The following is an 18,850-nucleotide window of genomic DNA, read 5'->3' on the forward strand; positions in this document are numbered from 1 at the left end:
AAGAAGGTTAAATAAAGTAGCACATAACCTTTTATTCACACTTATTCCCCTTCAACTCCTTAATGCTCACCTATTTTTCAGGGTATCAGTTCCTTGAGAATGTTTCCTGGATCTACACACTTTGTATTATGTTGGTATAGAATGCATCCCAATTCCAAAATATACAGAGGATCAAAATTGCCTTGGAACATGAACTATACCTTTATGCTGAATTACCTTGCATCATTATTTGCTTGAAGATATTCATTTGCTTGAAGATATTCAGTAATTCTAGCAATTTATATAATATATAAAAGACTATCATTATAACCACAGAATATATTGCTGACACACAGGAAACTCAGAAAAAAACAGCCTATAGAAGTTTAATACACATATCTAGGCAGGACAAACTGGAATAGCTCCCTACTGCTGCTGTGTAGGAGCATCGGGTATGGGCTCTGAGGCTGGTAAACAAATCCCGAGGCAAATGAACTCTTTCGTGACACAGACTATGTTCCGAAGCAATTTTGACCCTCTAGATATTTTTACATTGAAATGTATTCTATACCAATATAATCAGGGAACTGTGTAGGTTGTGTATACATGCCTGAAAATCCTACGATGAAAAATAGTTGAGTACTAAGGAGTTGAGGGAAAATAAGCATAAGAAAATGTCTGAGTTTATTTAGCCCTCATTTTCATATGTATTTTTTACATTACTGTTGCAGACTCATGCTTATGTAATGCTGAATTTTCTCAGAAAGACGATGGTGGGCCCAGTTTTTCTTGATACTAAAGGCCAGTGTCAAGAACCTGGGTGGGGGTGTGAAAAAGGGCTTTAATAAAGGGATGTTAATAGGGTTTGGTTGCAAAAGAGCCAGGTAGAATACATAGCAACTGTTTTAAGTTAGATAAATTCAGATTAAAAAGGCAAGAATTAGTTTGGCATTAGCGTCGTGGATGAGTGGAAGGCTTGGCAGTCATGTCGTGGCTGCCAATACCATAGATACATTCAAGAAAAGGTTGGATAAACTCATGGACAGTGGGGTTAGGCTTACAGGAGCTGTCTTGTATGGGCCAACTGGCTGACTGCTTACGTTCTTAGGTAAAAGCCCCCCCGCACTATGCTATGAAACTCTACGAACAACACACGCCAAATTTGAAATACTACCCAAGTCTTCAAAGCTTTTTTTTTTTTTTATATCACACAATGAGTGAAAACAGATGAAGAAAGTGTACCGAGTGCCGACAATTTATGCTTAAAGATGTACAGATAGTACCAATTTCATGTAACAATAATTAGGGGAAAAGTTTGGAAAGTTTCGTTTAGTCGGCACAACATCTGTGGTCATATGCCGGAGAGAGACAGGAGGGGAAGGAATTATAGGAGAAGGGAACAGATCCCAGGAGACGGGACACAACCCCCGATTAATACCTGGTACCCATTCACTGCTGGGTGGACAGGGGCGTAGGGTATCGGAAAAGACGCCCAATATTTTCCACTCCGCCCGGGAATCGAACCCGGGCTCTCTCGGTTGTGAGCCGAGTGTGCTAACCACTGCACCACGAAGCCCCATAATTAAGGTAAGCGGTGGCTGAGTGGATAGCGTGACGGCGCCGCGACCAGGACGACGCGGGTTCGCGCCCCACCCGGTGCCACAAGCTGGGATTTTTCAGTCACCGCCGAGTGGCCTAAGACTACTCACATGCTGTCCAGAAGACCACCTATCAACCCGGACCCTAGATTCTAGGATAAAAGATGAGCCCCAGGGGGGGGGGCAGCATGAGCCAGTGCAAGATGGTGCCACTATAAACACTTGCCTGCGCCACGACGGACTGAGGCCGACCATCTGGCCCCATCAAGAAAGCCTACCGGCGCCATAGGCGTATACGTAAAAAAAAAAAAAAAAAAAAAATCAGTTGGCTACTCGAATTGTAACTCGGTACCTTTGTACCTCAGGCTTGCCCAACTATACAAGAGAAGTAGTTTGGATGTAAAAGCAAGTGTGGGGTCTATTGTGGATGAATGAGTAAGGAGCAATTCATTGAAGAGGTGAAAATGCAGAATGAGGATTTATAATGGTATATGAAATTCAAGTATGAAGACTGAAGTGTTAGAGAGATCACCAGAGAGGTGGATTGACAAGCTTCAGGAAAATCACATTATGGATAGAGGTGGAAGACTTGTGTTACCATTCCAAAGACGAGGGTTAGAGCAAGAACTGCCTCAGGGCTTACTAGAGGAGACAGGATGTCAGAGCTATGGACTGATGGATGGATGAATAGCTGTCCCACCTCCTGCATGTGTGTCAGGATGTCTCCCAGAGCTGAAGTTTTGAAGGAGCAGAAACAGCCTTTTATTTCTCAGCTCCATCCTTTAACCAGGGAAAGTCTGCATGGAGGCTTCCAGGCACCCAACTGATAGCCACTCTGGGATGACTAGTTTACTCCTCTGATCTGAAAGAAGTAATCAGTTATAGTTACCATTAAATCATTTTTTCCCCGACTCCCATCCTCTTCCTGGAGGCATCACTGCTTGGTCGGGGTTATTTTTGTTGTTTTTGATTGAAGAATAGCCTAAACCATGATGTAATTTCATTACGGATAAACATATTAGTAGAGATATATAAAGATGTCAGACATTAGAGGCCACATGAAACTTTGATCACATAGAGGTAAGCGGTAAGGTAAAGTAATTAATCGGTCAGTCAATCAATGGGGACAACTGCCAGGGGGCGCTAGTGCGTTGCCTCGCCAAGTTTAAGAAAAAGACAATAATGTATTGAAGGATGATATAATGCTAGTTAAGCACAGTTACTCATTCATACTTACCAAGATTTATTTGTGAATAGCTACTATTCGAAAAAAATAAGAATATTTTACCCATTCCTTTAATTTAGCAAAATGCCATGGCAGATTTGAAAAAAAAATTAAATTGCTATTTTGGAATGAGCAATACTGTAGATGAATGTAAATAGTTTTATCGAGCATTTTCCCGTTTAAAAGACCCACGAACATTTAACATTTAGTTGGGGGCTCTCGGAACTATTAGGGAAGGGCCCCCGGCCGATGGACTGTAACACAGGTACGTATACGGTCCTGCCTTCAACCTGGAGCTACGAAGTGGAGCTACGAAGAACGTTTCAAATTTTACGCAAGACAAACGATATCAAATGTTGGTCATACTATGTAGAAAAATAGTTTAGTGATGGAGTGGAGAGGAAAGGAATGGGAGAAAGAGAATGGAATGGAGAGGAAAGTTTGGTTTAGTTGGCGCAACATCTGTGGTCATATGCCGGAGAGAGACAGAAGGGGAAGGAATTATAGGAAAAGGGAACAGATCCCAGGAGACGGGACACAACCTCCGATTAATACCTGGTACCCATTCACTGCTGGGTGGACACTCCACTCCGCCCGGGAATCGAACCCGGGCTCTCTCGGTTGTGAGCCGAGTGTGCTAACCACTGCACCTATCTATCTGTTTGACTAGCTATTAAACTAACTATCTACCTACCTTCCTAACTTCTAAAAATTAACCATCTAACGATCTAATTAACCATAACTTCGATTATCTTTTAAACTAACTCCCTAATAAAGTAACAATACTCGCCGCACGCTTAAGTTGCGGAATAGGGCCCCCTCACCCACTCAGAGTGTGTGTGTGTGTGCGCGCGCTGCTTGGTGGTGTCCTGGGATGAAGTCGTTTTGCCTACTACGGATAATACCTATTCCCACTGGTACTGAGGTTCACTTGCTTTCCTTTGTTACTCACTCTCACTCTCTCTCTCTCTCTCTCTCTCTCTCTCTCTCTCTCTCGTAATTTTGGCAATTTCTTTTGGGGGGGAGAGCTATGGTTCCCCTAGTCCCCCCAGAAATTATAGCACTGTGCTACTAATACTGCCACTACTGCTGCTATTAATTTAACGACTATCACTATTACAAACCCGAGTGGAATATGGCCGAAAGTCACCTCAAGCTCCCATCACACACGGACTTGCACGCGCGGTGGGCTGAGACAGACTGACCAGCCGGCCCCCTCAGGCGCAGGTGACTCACCTGTCGTACTCAGCCTCCTGTGTTTGCCGATTTCCGACCCAAAAACTGCCTCCTCGATCCCAATAACTGCCTTCATATATAATTATCGTTGAAATGGTTCATTATTGGTGTTTTGGGGCAATGGCTATGGCTCAAAAACCGGTAAATACGAGGCTCTGAGTACGACAATCTGGCAACGGTGCAGGTGAGTCGACTCGTGAAGCCTCGGAACACTGGCAACGGAACCATGGGACGAATCCTTCCTTTTTTTTTCACAACAAAGGAGACAGCTCAAGGGCACAAAAAAAGAAAACAATAATAAAGAAAAAGCCCGCTACTCGCTGCTCCTATAAAAATAATCAAAAGAGGTGGCATGCAATAGTCATTATGAGGCAAAACATTAAAACGGCGACCCATTCATGATTCGAAACGGATTCATTCAAACTAAACAATAATACCCACTTCTGCACTCTCTCTCTCTCTCTCTCTCTCTCTCTCTCTCTCTCTCTCTAAGACCTTCTACTACCATCGCTAACAACAAATACGTTAATTACTACTGTTACGAGTAATAGAATCAATAATAATCAGTAATAACAACGATGATAATAATCTACCGTATATCGTCAGGTAAATAAATCAAATCTGAGGAAAAAGTTGGAAAGTTTCGTTTAGTCGGCGCAACATCTGCAGTCATATGCCGGGAAATCAGAGGAAAGAAAAATAATGCTAACCAGGAAGTAAGGCATATGAAAATCCCCCTTGTGAAAATTAGCAATGGGCTGAGAGGCACTTGAGAGTTAAGAGCGCAAGAGGACAAATAAAAATAGAAGGTCGGAACTAAGCTGATACTTGCTGACTTGGATGGATTAATAACGAAAAAATTGGAGTTCAAACACTACCTTAATGAAAAAATATTAGATACGGCGTACTGTACTTAGCGGAGACCAAATTAATGTTCATGTTTTGGATCCTGTGTCCCAAGCAGACTGTTGATACAGACGTCAATCAAGGAACTGAAATCACTCTCCAGGAAGAATAATCGGCCGGCAAAGCTGACCTCCTCCCTTAACTGGATAAAAACGACGAGGCTCAGCCAAGCAACCGGAGAGCACAAAATGGATATAAAAAAAACAGCAAAAAAGGGATAAGTTAAAAATAAGACACCAAAAAAAGGATATAAAAAAAACGTTAAAAAAGTACAGTAAAACGGAACACCAAGACCGACACATAAAAGCAAAAAAAAAGACTAAATACTTAAAAAAAGTATGATCCACTAACTATTTAACTATCTACACATCTACCTCTTAACTAGCTGTTTGACTAGCTATTAAACTATTTACCTAACTCTGCGACTTGATAAAACACAAAGTATTATACAGCTACAATTCGCCGAAGGTCCCTCTTAGCTTTCAGAAGGTGATTTTTTTTATACATGTGAGTAGAAAACGAATCAGCACACCAAAAACCGTTGATTACGTGTTATTTTGAGATGAATGCATAAGTATGAATTTAGTATCTCCGAATTGCCTCTCCGGCCGTTCGCTAGTTATACTCCTACTTCCTGCCTACTGCTGCCTTCTCAATTCTTCTATGTAACTATTTAAACGGTGATAGTTTACCATCCGTTGGTTTACGCGAGTTTGTGTGAGTGAACACTTGTTCTGGCAGGGCACGGGCTCGGTAGGGGTCAGATTCATCAGGTTCGCCAGCTTGAAATGGGTGAACTACTGGATGGTTTTACAAGCGGGTTGGGTAACTTTTTCAGTTCATTTCAAAATAACATGTGACAAGAGGGTTCTAATGTGCTGACTCGAATTCTATTCCCAAAATTATGGAAAATTTAATTCTTTCAAAATTTACAGGGACCTAACGCATATACGTACGTAAACGAGGTTTTGACTAGTTAATTAAAATAGATGTAAGTTGAATTCAGTGTTTGGGTTCATCTCACTTTCAACTCGCCTCGCATGAAACTTACCAGCGACACGACAGAAGACATCGCAAGCGGCAGACACACGTTCGAAAAGGCCGAGAGTGAGAGGTGGTGGCATCGATCACATTGATTAGATAAAATTTCTCAGTAATTGATTATGTTCCCAGTAATCGATTACCAAACGATTACTGAAAACCATTAAAAGTCGCGACTTTGTGACTCCCATTTTGATTTGTTAATTAAATTTTCAGCCATATTTTTTTTCATTTTCCCGGATATTTTTCTTTATTATTTAAGTTTGGTTAACAGAGAGAGAGAGAGAGAGAGAGAGAGAGAGAGAGAGAGAGAGAGAGAGAGAGAGAGAGAGAGAGAGAGAGAGAGAGAGAGAGAGAGAGAGAGAGAGATAAACCGTGACATTATACTTTACACTCTACGAATATACCACTGTATAATCAATATTAAGGTGAAAGTAATTGAAAAGTAATCGATTACCGCCCACAGAAGTCATCGAAATAATCGGTTACTGAAAAAATCGAGTATCGCCCATCGCTAGTGAAAAGCTAATTACCACTAGTGTCGCAGACCTGCGTGTGGCCATTTTTGTGCTGTCCATCATTAACTTTATCATTTTTTGGCCTCTTAAATGCACATTCTGTTTCTGCAGATTCTTGGTCGATGGCCGCATCGTTGGTGAAGTGCTCTTCCAACAAGCAGGGACACCCACCTGATGATCCTTGCTGGTCCCGGCGCGGCGGTGACTTGTAATGGAGAGTGAGGCCTCAGATGGGGAGGAAATGTTCTTCATCAGGAGGAACGATATAAATCCTGAGCGGATGACGGCGGACTTTGTTATAATCAATGTTTTAACAACTATACTCTGTAAATACGATTTATAGTATCCGCTGTCTACTGATGGAATGATGGCTGCTTCCTGCAACACCTCCCCTTGCCTTGCTGCCGGGAAAAATGTTTTACTGCGGTAGCCGGCAAGCTAGATAACTATAGAGCATTAAAATTACACATACATTATTTGTATTGGTCTGTCCGACAACATACTAATACCTAGTTTTCATATGATATCTCGAGGAACTTAAACAATTATTATGGTAGATAATGATTGGAAACTTTAAGTAAGGCGAAGTTGGGGGTATACGCTATAGCTGCGCGAGGCCTCGGTGTTCATCTCCGTCGCATTGGCCCTTGAACGTGTGATGGGTAAGGAATAAGGACCCATAACCGCGGGACACAGGGCCGGTGTGACGTCTGTAATGTGTGACGGGTTATTTCCCGCCACAAGCTCAAGGGTCAGTGTGACGGAAATGAACGCAGGCCACGCACGACCTTACCTTCACCAAGTCTCGGGGAACATGATTAGTTTGTTTCCTTGGAACTCGTCCCCCGAGGGCTCAGTTATGAGCTACATTCACCTCATTATTTAATCATCTAATTATTTTAATTTTATAATCTCTGTCTTTTCAGTAGAGGGTATATGTAGGAGTAAATTAAACTTCATACACTAAAATGTGATTTTTATTGGAAATAGAAACATTTAAAAAAATAAGAAACCATTTCTACGACCAGCAGCCCCTTCGCGCCACGCCCGGTACAGCCAGACGGGCGTGTTGTGGAGCAATGTTCACAATAAGCCCTTTATATGGTGTGATGGGAGACGCGCCAAGGGTTCTACTGTGTGCTGAAGGCCCGAGGCGGCTTCGGTATCTGTGCGGGTCCAGGTGGGGTGAGGAGTTCCGGCGGGATGGTGACGGTCACTATGTCGCCACTCGGTGGAGACAGCAAGTCTGGATACACGCTGAGGGAGGTTGTCTCGTCTGCCGCGTGAATGTCGCAAGCGATAGTTGCGACGGGCTGTTGGCTGTCCGTAGGAAACAGAGTAGCCATGGAAGCTGTGGCTTGTGGCTGCTGAGGGTCAGATGAGTTCCAGGACTGAAGAACATGTGCTGCCTCCGGCAGGGCACCCACGACCTTCGCAGTGCCCGCGCAGGCCTCCATGCCTGTGGAGGAGTTCCCGTTGTACACTCCAGCTCCTAAATGTGACTAATTGAATCTTTCACGGATGAGAGTGTAAAATCCGTCACTAGATGCAAGATTAATATCAAACTTTTTGGATAAGAAAGAGTTAGGCAAAGCTGAAAATATGTATGACTATACAAGAAAGTTAAATTGATCGCAAACCCTACCAATTATTCAACAGCCAATGTGAAACACTACTATAATATAGCTTCCTTCCTATTCTTCGTTCAAAGCTAAAGAGCAATGGCAATGGAAGATATAGAGGAGGCAAAGTCTCACTGGTGGGATATGTCTCTGTCTAGGTATTTGAAATCTACTACTCAAAATAATGATGCTTCATAATTAGTGTTCTACTAAAAATGGCACAGCAGTAACTGAAAAATATAAAATCTAAGATTCCTACACGTCTCCTGATACGTGAGAACTAATCATGACGAAACAGGGAATAGACACCCAGCCGCGGTCTCTGGTTGGCTATGCTGATGACGGCAACGATAACAAGCCGGGGAGCGGGACGAGGCGGGATTTTGATAACTCATACTTAAATTATGGTGGGTTACTATTTTGTATGCGCGGCCTTTCACGATTTGCCATTGGACTTAATCACAAACAAACTGTTCTCATTGATTTTTAACCAGATGTCGGAGGTGTGGAAAAAATCAGAACCGGAGAGCAGGGATGGTGCTAATAAGGTTGCTGCCATGCATAACACAATCTTCTCTCACTGAACGCGATTACTTGGCTACAACATCGCTGAAATATGAGTATATATATTTTTTTTCGTCTGGGCTTTTGATCAAAAGTCATGCAAGGAAAAGAAGAAAGCTTGGTTTCGCATTCTGCACGAGTTCACTGGTTTTGTGTTGTTCAGTAGTTTCCATAAGCTACTCTGAGAGTTATGGAAAGAATCGTAAGTTGGATTATTTTTTCTTTTGCATACTTTTCTTTTATCAAGTAAAGTTTCCTTAAAGTTTCAAGCTTCATCCGACTGGATAAAAACATCATACTCATTCGACTAAAGGGTTAAGAGTCATGCGATGTATTAAAGGAACGACTAGAAACGCTACACTACTTGACTTGCTTCTTCTTACTTGATAATATACGATAAACTTCCTGGTTTAACTGCCTTCTATTCCTTGCTCTCCTGGTCCACTTACAAGACGACAGTGATCCCGGGGACGACTCATCACCTTCGTAAGCGTAGTTTCTCAGGTCGTCCTCGACGGGGCATGTGAAGGTCAGCTGTCGCTTCTTGCACTTCTTGTCGCACTCGATCCTTCCTCCGTCATGCCCCGACTCGTCCGTGCTGTCTCCGGAGGTGCTGTCGGACTGCAACGCCTTTTCGCCTGCCGGAACCAAACGGTACGATGCTAAAAAGCTGCACATGATGACTGATCACAAAATTATAACATGGAAACAAAATCTGGAAGAAAAGAACACTATTCTTTTATAACTTACGTGTATGTATTAATACTAGACATGTCTTTTATAGATCAGTGGGGGGGGTGCCCCCTCCTTTGGGGGTGTAAATAATTTCCAAGGGGGGGCGCGAGCTTTGGGGAAAAGTAGGAACTATTATATGTTTTTGACTTAACAAGACCGTGGGGAAATAATGTTATTTTTTATTTAAAAATGGAAAACTATTATCTTTAAAAAAAAAATTTTTAGTCTGAGGGAATTTATCTATAAATGCAAGGAGGGCATGGAGGAAAGGACTTATTCCTCGAGGGGACGTGGTGGCGAAAAGTTTACGAACCACTGTTATAGATCGTTAGCAAACTAATTATGGATGAAAAAAATGCCTTTAATATGGTGCTTCATTGTCGCTAAAACAGAATAATAAGCTATTAGGAAGGTTCTACATGTTCTGTGGACCAGTGAAGCTTTGAACGGTAAAAGTTTTAATATTCCCTCACCCGCCTTGTGTCCGCTGCTCCAAGCCGGCTGTCCGTTAGCTCGCGGCGGCTTCAGCAACTGCAGCTCCAGAAGGTTAGGGGGACGCCTGCGCGGGGACGAGGCGCCCTTACCGTTGATGGTGCTCTCCTTGACCTGAGTCTCACCCCGACGCAGGCCGCCGCGGCTTTGGTGCTGGTGGATGAGGACGGCGCCCACCACCACTAACGCCGCCACCAAAAAGGATAAGCAGAGGAAATATGAGTATACGAGAAACACACACACACACACACACACATTTCCAAAAATATACGTGTTTCTCTAACAGGACCACGAACTACCCCAGCAAAAATAGTGTTAGTCTGTCCCAGAACTCACGCAGCAGGAAAGCACACCACACCAAGACCGCCGCCAGGGCCCAGAGGGAGAGCTTGAGCGTGGTGTTGGTGGCGTCGGGCATGTGGCACTGTTCACCGCCAAAACCTGACGGGCACTCGCAGACGTACCCGACTGTGGGACATCCGAATGAGAACTGTATTATTATTATTGTCTTATGGTTTTGCTTTGAGGACACTTAAATGCTAATATTATGTCTTATTGTAGTAAACATGAAATGAAATTAAAAGTTAATGAAAAAACAGGTTCAGCACATTTGAAAGAGATAATCACTACGTTTGTAGCCATGTGACTTTTGTGACAGAGAAAACTAAATCGACATATCTGACGGGTGTAAGTAAAGATGTGTCCGTGACTATGAATACGGTCGGCACATTATTAAATTTGCTGATTTGTAGCTTTGTGAACATATATATACACTTACTTAACTGATAGATGGACATGGAAGTGTCAATAAATTATCAACTCCGAACACGACGACCAGTCTTAGGGTGGTATTCTCAGACGCTTCCTCCTCTCACAAAAAATATTTCCAAATGCCACAAAGGTTATTAGAAAGGTTCCCATAAGTGTTTTTTCACGTTCATGGTACAGGAGCTTTGTCATATTACTACCAGGGTCATAAATCTACCCATGGAAATACCCACAACTCCTACGAAAACCTTATCAAATGTGTGTGTGAGCCCGGAAACATTTAAGAATACGGCCAGTCTTAGTTTCACCTGCGTGTTTGTTGAAGCAGGAGCCGCCGTTGAGGCAGGGCTGCCACACACACTCGTCCACGTCCTCGCAGGTGCCTCGGCCGGCGGACAACTTCTGTCCCTCGCCACACCTGCCGTCAGCACCGGGTCTCAGGGTTACATAATGGTCTGAGGCACATAGAAGGGCAAGTGTGCTACGAACTTTTATGCTAACAATGATATGAAACAAACCAAAGGTATAAAAAATATCATACCATGCTCATCCTACAACGGAATGGAGATAAAATTCCAAAAATAAAGGTAAAAAGTCAGCTTGAGATGTCTTACAGAGTCAATATGGACACCTCATGTCGCAGGAAGGTGGAAAAATAGTTTCTATATTAATACATAAAACAAGAATCGAAATGTTGTTCTAGGTGACTCAGGCTGTAAGGGAAAACGCCGCACTCGGGAGGCTACAGACCCACAGTGGTGAGAGCGCCAGGTGTCGACACAGGTGAGCGGCGGCCTGCAGGTCACGTTGGCACAGACCGGCGGGGCGTCACAGTCTTCGTCCACCCGCTGGTACAGGCTTGCCTGGCCCCACGCGGTGTTGTTGACGGCGGGGGGCAGCGGCATCCTCCGCCCTGATATTCGCAGGTCATCAAGGCAGCCTGTGAAGAGATATGAAAGGATATGCATATGAGGGACTCCAAATACCTTTTTTCCATTCTCGTACAAGGCTTGTAGATAACTGATGCCATTATTACTCCACTGCAGAACGTAGTTTTTTTCAACGTTTTCTAGTTCTTTTCTTCCATGACGAAGGTTCTATTTTCGTCTCCATTTAGTTTTGTCTGCCCTGACTAATCAAGTACAAATAGTCAAAAACAAATAAAAGCTCACCTTTGTGGTAGTCGCCGTGGATCTTGAAGACACTGACGCCGGCGTACTCCGGAGAGCCGCCCACGTGTACCCCCTCCTGCTTGTCTACCTCCAGCAGGCGGCGGCTATCCAGCGACACCGAGGCGTTGTATAGATCGCCGTCACCGTCATCCACTGCCAAGATAGTGACCGAGCCGTGCCTGTTCCAGAGGTGATACGAATGACAGAAAAATGTAATGATTCGTAGATAGGAGACGATGGTGCTGGGGTGTGGTATGTTAAGCTCTGATGAGATATGATGCACAAGGTATGGTGTGGTGTGGTAATAACATGTTGCAGTGTGGCATGGTACAGGATGGGACAGAGTATGGTGGTGCAGGATGGGGTAGGGTATGGCACAATAAGGTAGGGTACGATAGGGAAGGGTAAGGTAGTACAGGTAAAATAGGGTGGAATTGAGAAGGATGGGTAGGTAAGAGTACAACAAGGTGGGGGAGGGCAAAGAAAAGACTGGTACTACGATAGATGGGTCAAAATAGGGTGAGGGTGGGACAGAAAAATAGGTAAGATTCCAAGATAAACATTAACACAAAGGAGCAGAAATATTCCAATGCCCTTTGCAGACGGTTTCCACGAGACAAGCTAAATCTCCAGGTTTCAGCACTCACCTTTGGGCCTCGACAGAGTGCCAGCGTCCGTCGGTGAGGGTAGCACGCGTGAGGCAGAGGGAGCTAGGGTCTTCCGGGTGCAGCTGAAGGACGAGGCACAGCTGTCCTCGCACCAGCTGCACGGCGAAGCGGTCACGGCCATGCTGCGACGACAACACCACCAGGTCGCCTCTTCTCCGCCTCGTGCGAAACCTAAAAATAAAGCAGGAAAAAAGAAGAAAAGACAGAAAACATCATTGAAGCAGAGGGAGAAAACAACTTTGTGCAGTGGACAAAAACTTTTGTTTACCTTCTTTGTATCTTGCGAAATACAAAGTAAAAAAAAAACAAGAAAAGGTGAACCTTGGACAAACCGCTTTGGGTGGTGACAAAGTGTGCTGGCGGCCCTTAGCTCTCACGCGAGGGGCTGTGATGGTGCTGAGGCGGGGAGGAGCAGAGCAAGGAGATGGATAACACAAAGGACACAGCATCAGGAAAGAAAATAAGATGAAGAGAGAGAGAGAGAGAGAGAGAGAGAGAGAGAGAGAGAGAGAGAGAGAGAGAGAGAGAGAGAGAGAGAGAGAGAGAGAGAGAGAGAGAGAGAGAGAGAGAGAGAGAGAGAGAGAGAGAGAGAGAGAGAGAGAGAGAGAATACCTGAGTTGCAGCGAGGTCGTGTAGGCGAGGGGCGTGAAGGAGAGCGCCAGCTTGACGTAACTGTTGACGTGGAAGGTGGCGGGCACGGTGGGCTCCTCACAGCCTGGCCCCCGCCAGCCCGGCAGACACTCGCACCGCAGCGCCCCCGGCGAGCCGCGGCACCTATGGGTAACAATGGGGACGTTTTTTATCATTAATTACAAATGTATTTATAAAGTAAAAGCGTTAATTCTATCTTGATATCGTACAGACCCTCCCGAGTCGAAATGAGCGACGCGAACACTACGTTTTCACTTTCACTCTCACGGCCACACAGTCAACACGCCTAATAAGCGGCTGCAACAGATGCATCTTAGTCCTTATAATTAAATACTACAAATTAATTAGCTTTTTAGCTTTTTACTCACGTGAACATTTTATGAAATAAATTAAATTGTAATATAATTCAAATCCGAAAGGGATAACACTGTCGCTCTTTTTTCCCTGCATTTTTATATATTGACGGGAGAGTCGATAGCCACAAATTATACATGTGGGTGAGATAAACTAAAATAATAACCATAACTTGCCTACTGTGTGGGCCGCAGGTGAGGCCGCTGCCAACACACTCGGCGGCGGGGCAGCCCGGGCTGCTGCTCCAGCTCAGCACGCCGTGGCCGAGATCCATCAGCTGCGAGGGTCCCGGAAATGAAAACAGAAGGATCGTTACGTCAGCACTTTTGGTGCAGCTCAACAAAAACTGAAGCAGTGAAGGCTGGAGTGCGTCGCAATCTGGCGCCAGCCAAGTTAATGCGCAATTTTTAACTATTGTTGCAGAAATAATTATTTCGATGATAATGTGACAATTAACATAAATCTAGATCGAAATACTGATTCTGTTAACCTCATGGTACATACATAAAGACGCCGCACGCTCGAGTGGCGAAATGGGGGCCCCTTCACCTTCCCCTCGTAGCCTATGTGTGTGTGTGTGTGTGTGTGTGTGTGTGTGTGTGTGTTCATCACCACGGTTTGATCACGTGTTGGACTCGTAACCGCCAGCAGGTACCCTCCCGACATGAGCAAGTGCTCTTTATCGTCGATCTCTGGACACTGCCAGGACCTCACACACCACACACCCCATCCCCCTTGCTCAAGGGGGGACGGTAACCACTCGTAGTCAACGGAAAGAAGCCGGCCTGAGCGGGCTCGAACCGAAGCCTGCCAGGCTTCACGGTCTGACAGGGCGTCAGACCGTGAAGCCTCTATCAGTTGCTGCACGAGTGAAATAAGTCAACTGACACTTCCCGTCACCCCTCGGAAGGTCAATCCTAAGCTGATAATGACTTATACCTGAGGATTAACGAAAAGATAGGAAGGGGAAAAGAAAATGTTAATTAGAGCTGCTGCAAAAGGAGGAGAAGGAGAAAAAAAGATGATGATGACGATGATGATAAAATGTGTGTGTGTGTGTGTGTGTGTGTGAGAGAGAGAGAGAGAGAGAGAGAGAGAGAGAGAGAGAGAGAGAGAGAGAGAGAGAGAGAGAGAGAGAGAGAGAGAGAGAGAGAGAGAGAGAGAGAGAGAGAGAGAGAGAGAGAGAGAAAAGTAATCAAACAAAACAAATAAATAAATTAGTTAATCAAATAAATATAATATAGTAAATTAGATAGCATATAGTAAAATTAAATATAAATAAAATATAATTAAGCATATGAATAATGAAAGCGCTCCTATTTATCCACAATTGCCATAATTTCTACCAGACAATCAGCAGCACGGGGCTGTCAGGCTCCGGGTGGCTCCTCCTAGAACGGGGGTATTTTCGCCACTTAAGCGTGGGGCGACTATAGTGCTTTGTTCATAAATATGAAGTAACTATAAAAAAATGTAAGCGCTATCAAAAGAGAACACAGTCAGATCCATTGCCAGGGAATTTTGGTGAGTGCCTCGTTAGTGACCTTCAGGCACCTGAATGATGACTCACCTGACCATTAACTCTGAGGTTCCTGACGCAGCCGATCAGGGGTGGGGCGAGCAGCGGCTCCGGCCAACCGTGTACGATGTGGTCAGGGGTGGGATACGCCACGCCGGCCACCTGCAATGGTTGACCCACGTTCAGGAGACGGGCGCCCTCAGGGAGCGTCGCGGTCACTCGGCAGTTGTAAAAGTCGGGAGGACCGGCCAGGAGGGCGGCGGTGGTAACATTCGTGTCGTGGGAAGTCTTCTTGGGCGAGGTTTGTTGGTCGTCGAGGTTGCCGCCGCTGCACAGGTCCACGATCACTTCTACCTGCTGTGGGGAAGGATGCCAAGAGTTGCGACAGGCATCACTTTTCTGCTGCATGAAATATAACGTTGGGAACCATATCCTAAACATGTGATGTTGAAGTTATACCATTATGAAGTAGGTACTATAATATAAGAAAGCTAAATTTATTGAAACTAGACTCTATAGGAAAGAATCTGTCCAATTTTTGAGCAAAATTTGCTCCGCTCTACTTTGCCTGAATCCTTTCAAGGTGACGAATGAGTCGTCTCACCTCGTTCCTCCAGATAAGATCCAGTCTGTGCCAGGTGTGGTCTGCTAAGGAGTAGGAGGCGTTGAGGCTGAGGGTCACGGGGCCGGCCCCCAGGTCCAGCAGGAGGGCGGGGCGGCCGTCACGCAGCTCCAGCATCATCACGTCGCTGCCGTCCCCCGTCACGGACGACAAGTGGTCAGGGCCAGAGTACAGGAGAGTGGCGTCCCCTGAGCGTGTGAGCACCTCGAGGCTGATGTGCATCTCAGAGCATGATGGCAGCGAGGGTACCCAAGCCCAGCCTCCCCCGCCGTCAGGGCCGCCGGTAAAGTGCCTGTCGAGAATTTTGCAGCGCGACCCCCACGTGCCATGGGGACACACGCACCTGTGGGCCGCGGCCGCCGCCGCTCAGCGACACACGCTACACACCACTTTAAACTAATTGTCCTACATAAAATCTAAATTCCAATATCAGGATTCCCACCTATACATACCATTATACTGCAGTTTTCATATTAACACTGATACCAATTTGTTGCCCTGAACAATATATCGACATTTACTTCTTTTGCTTAAATAAAATAGTTTGCCACACGCGAGCACCCACCTGGCCCCGGCAAGGGTGGGCAGACAACGGCCGCCGTTGAGACAGGTGTTTGGGCTGCATGTGGGCGGGGCCGCGTCGGGCTTACAGCCACAACCCGTTTGTATGCCGAGCTGCGGCCCCGCCACGGCTGACGTGTTGGCGTCTATCAGGTTGAACCCATCGTTCAGGGACATCTGCACCCAACACCCGCCCTCACAGTCCCGTTGGAGCGCCTCCTGACACGCGCCGACCCCCACTTGAGAAATGCCCACTCCAGACGAGCTACTAATCTGAGGAAGAGAAGAGGTGTCACTGCCCGGCTGATGCAGCGCCTAGCGCGGTGCGTTCAGAGACCTAGATTTCGGAGTAGCATAACAAGGTTGGTTGAGCACTTTTTCATCCTCCTTCCACCAGGAAGGTACACGGTTAATTATTACAGGAAAACATACAACTTCTCAGATATGCAGATAATGAGAACCTAGAGGGGCAGAGAGACACCTTGTCCTGATGGAGGAGCAGCGTGTGGTGCAGGTTCTGGCTGGTGGGGCAGGACAGCCACACCCGCGTGCTGTGGCGGCCAACACCTTGTACCGCCACCACTCGCACGGCGTCCTGCACCCACGCCCGCGCCGCCGCTACTACCTGCTGCAGGATGGACGAGCCTTTCTGCAGTAAGAAAAAGCACTGTCAATACAATACTTTTCAAACTTCATCGCTCATTGTAATGTGGTAATGACACTTCGATTTTCGACTGTTACTTTGTGGGATAATTATTTTACCAGTTTCGAGCTGCTTTTGCATATATAGATAACATGAACGATAAACTGCACTTTAAATTAAACAAGGAAAGTCTAAACTGTAACGTAGCCACAGATAGGAGCACACACACACAAACACACACACACACACACCACGTCAAGCCCTCACCTCCGTTTCCCTCACCACTCGGTAAGGGCGCATGGCCAGGGTGAGCGGCACGGAAGACATCACCTCCCCGAGACTCAGGGACTTCACCTCTACCGTCACGTTGGCCTCCACTCCGGACTGGCTCTGTGTGGCATCGCTCACTGTGAAGCCCAAGTCGTAGCTGCAGGAGGCCATACAAGGCAGGCACTAGAATGCGATATGAAACTCCTTGTCTGTCTCTTGGCGAAAGTGGCGGGGCGCTGAATTGACTGCATAGACTAATGCTACTGCGCGATACCCTGTATAAAGATATTAATTTTTCGGAATATCAACTTCATCTCAGGAAGAGATGAACTAAGTCTCATATATCTCGATGTCAGAGGCTCGTCTGCTTTCCTTAAAACTTACGTCGTACAAGATAACTTTTCGTCTATGTTTTAACGCGCTTAGCCATCTATCTCTGCCTGCTTCGACTTCCTCTTTAATTAGTTTTCTGGGGCTAATTAAATCTCCCTACCCCCCTCGCACGCCTGCCTGCCCTCACCGTCCGTCCGTGGTGCCGTGCCGCATCGTCAGCTCCCCCGTGCTGGTGTTTAGGGCGAAGGCCGGGTGGCGGCGGGCCGAGGAGCGCCACGCGTACGACTTTGCTGGCGCGTCCCAGTCGTCGGGGTCCCGCACATACACCCGCCCCAAGGGTACGTCGGGGCTCTGGGGCTGCAGGCAGGACAGCATGAGAATATAGAAGTAAGGCAGGATCCTTAAAGCGTCGTTGGAGGAGGGACAGGTGTGTTGGAGAAGCAAGATTTTTTTTTAAGCTGTAAACGAAAATGAAATACAACGAATATCAAAGAATTACAATATTTCTATGCCAGGACCTTAAACAACAGACTTCGCATGTTTGAGATAAAGTGATGATGGGAAGAGAAAACAGAAAAAAAGGAAGGAAGAGGTGCCCTAGTGCCCAACCCAGTGCCCAACTATAAGTAATTCTATCCTTCAGAATTAATGGTATAAGAATAATAAAAAAGATAACTCGGAAAAGGAAAATAAAAGTTCAGTTGTGCGAGTGATGAAGGCGAGTAGGCCAGTGCTGTTATGAGAGGCATCGTCGTCAGCGTACGGGTGGGAGCAGTAGAGGACAGAAACGTACCTTGATGGTGAGCGCCGTGACTGTCTTGGCGGCGGGCCACATGAGGTTGTCGTTGAGGTCCGCCACGTGCAGCGTGAGTGTGACGGTGGCGGTGAGCGGCGGCGACCCTGCGTCAGCCACCACCAGCGGCACCAGTAACGCCCGGTGCTGCTCGCGGTCCAGCGGAACGCGAGTGGACACCACCCCCACCCCACGGCCCTCGTCCCCGCCTGCAGGGAAGGTTTAGGTTGGGGCGGCACGGTGGGCAGAGTGAGGCGCTTCCCTTGGCCTCTTCATGGTGTTAGATAATATGATTCCTCTCTCATCAAGTAACACTCGAGATGGAATAAGAAACACGATTTTATACATAAATAATGGTACTGCATGCAAGTGCAGGTGGTACTCTGGCCACGTTCGTAAGGATGAAAGGGGAAGGGGAAACATTCCTCTACCCAGTATGTACCTTATACAGTCAAGCTACAGAGGTCGGTACCTGTTCAGGTGCCTGACTTAATTAACTACGGAGTTAATTTGCAATTCAGTGATGATACAGGACGCTGCATGTGACAAATTACAAATCAGATATAAAGGTTAAGCGGCA

At 46.0% G+C, this 18,850-nt stretch overlaps 1 protein-coding gene and 1 long non-coding RNA gene across 4 annotated transcripts in view; both read right to left on the reverse strand.

The window, feature by feature from the left end:
- Positions 1–299: 299 nt before the first annotated feature.
- On the reverse strand, positions 300–7,067 carry LOC126980693 (uncharacterized). Its single transcript, XR_007733465.1, has 3 exons — positions 6,675–7,067; positions 2,278–2,439; positions 300–795 (listed from the first exon to the last, which is right to left on the reverse strand). It is a non-coding gene; the product is annotated as an uncharacterized LOC126980693 (long non-coding RNA).
- Positions 7,068–7,472: 405 nt separating this feature from the next.
- LOC126980694 (putative neural-cadherin 2) overlaps positions 7,473–18,850 on the reverse strand; it is a 78,902-nt gene continuing 67,524 nt past the window's right edge. Inside the window, exons 13-29 of one of the 3 annotated variants that reach the window (XM_050830833.1) lie at positions 18,271–18,479; positions 17,665–17,834; positions 17,142–17,301; positions 16,713–16,880; positions 16,236–16,504; positions 15,653–16,013; positions 15,100–15,405; positions 13,706–13,806; positions 13,137–13,298; positions 12,504–12,695; positions 11,857–12,035; positions 11,435–11,624; positions 10,993–11,102; positions 10,253–10,384; positions 9,898–10,098; positions 9,073–9,327; positions 7,473–7,962 (exon numbers count right to left, since the gene is read on the reverse strand). In XM_050830833.1, coding sequence (XP_050686790.1) covers positions 7,634–7,962; positions 9,073–9,327; positions 9,898–10,098; positions 10,253–10,384; positions 10,993–11,102; positions 11,435–11,624; positions 11,857–12,035; positions 12,504–12,695; positions 13,137–13,298; positions 13,706–13,806; positions 15,100–15,405; positions 15,653–16,013; positions 16,236–16,504; positions 16,713–16,880; positions 17,142–17,301; positions 17,665–17,834; positions 18,271–18,479 — 3,494 coding nt within the window. In that variant the 3' untranslated portion in view covers positions 7,473–7,633. The remainder of the gene's footprint in view (positions 7,963–9,072; positions 9,328–9,897; positions 10,099–10,252; positions 10,385–10,992; positions 11,103–11,434; positions 11,625–11,856; positions 12,036–12,503; positions 12,696–13,136; positions 13,299–13,705; positions 13,807–15,099; positions 15,406–15,652; positions 16,014–16,235; positions 16,505–16,712; positions 16,881–17,141; positions 17,302–17,664; positions 17,835–18,270; positions 18,480–18,850) is intronic. The other 2 variants (XM_050830834.1, XM_050830835.1) reach the window with 2 other exon arrangements.

This window comes from Eriocheir sinensis, chromosome 45, assembly GCF_024679095.1.
Source record: "Eriocheir sinensis breed Jianghai 21 chromosome 45, ASM2467909v1, whole genome shotgun sequence".
Classification (NCBI taxonomy): Eukaryota; Metazoa; Arthropoda; class Malacostraca; order Decapoda; family Varunidae; genus Eriocheir; species Eriocheir sinensis.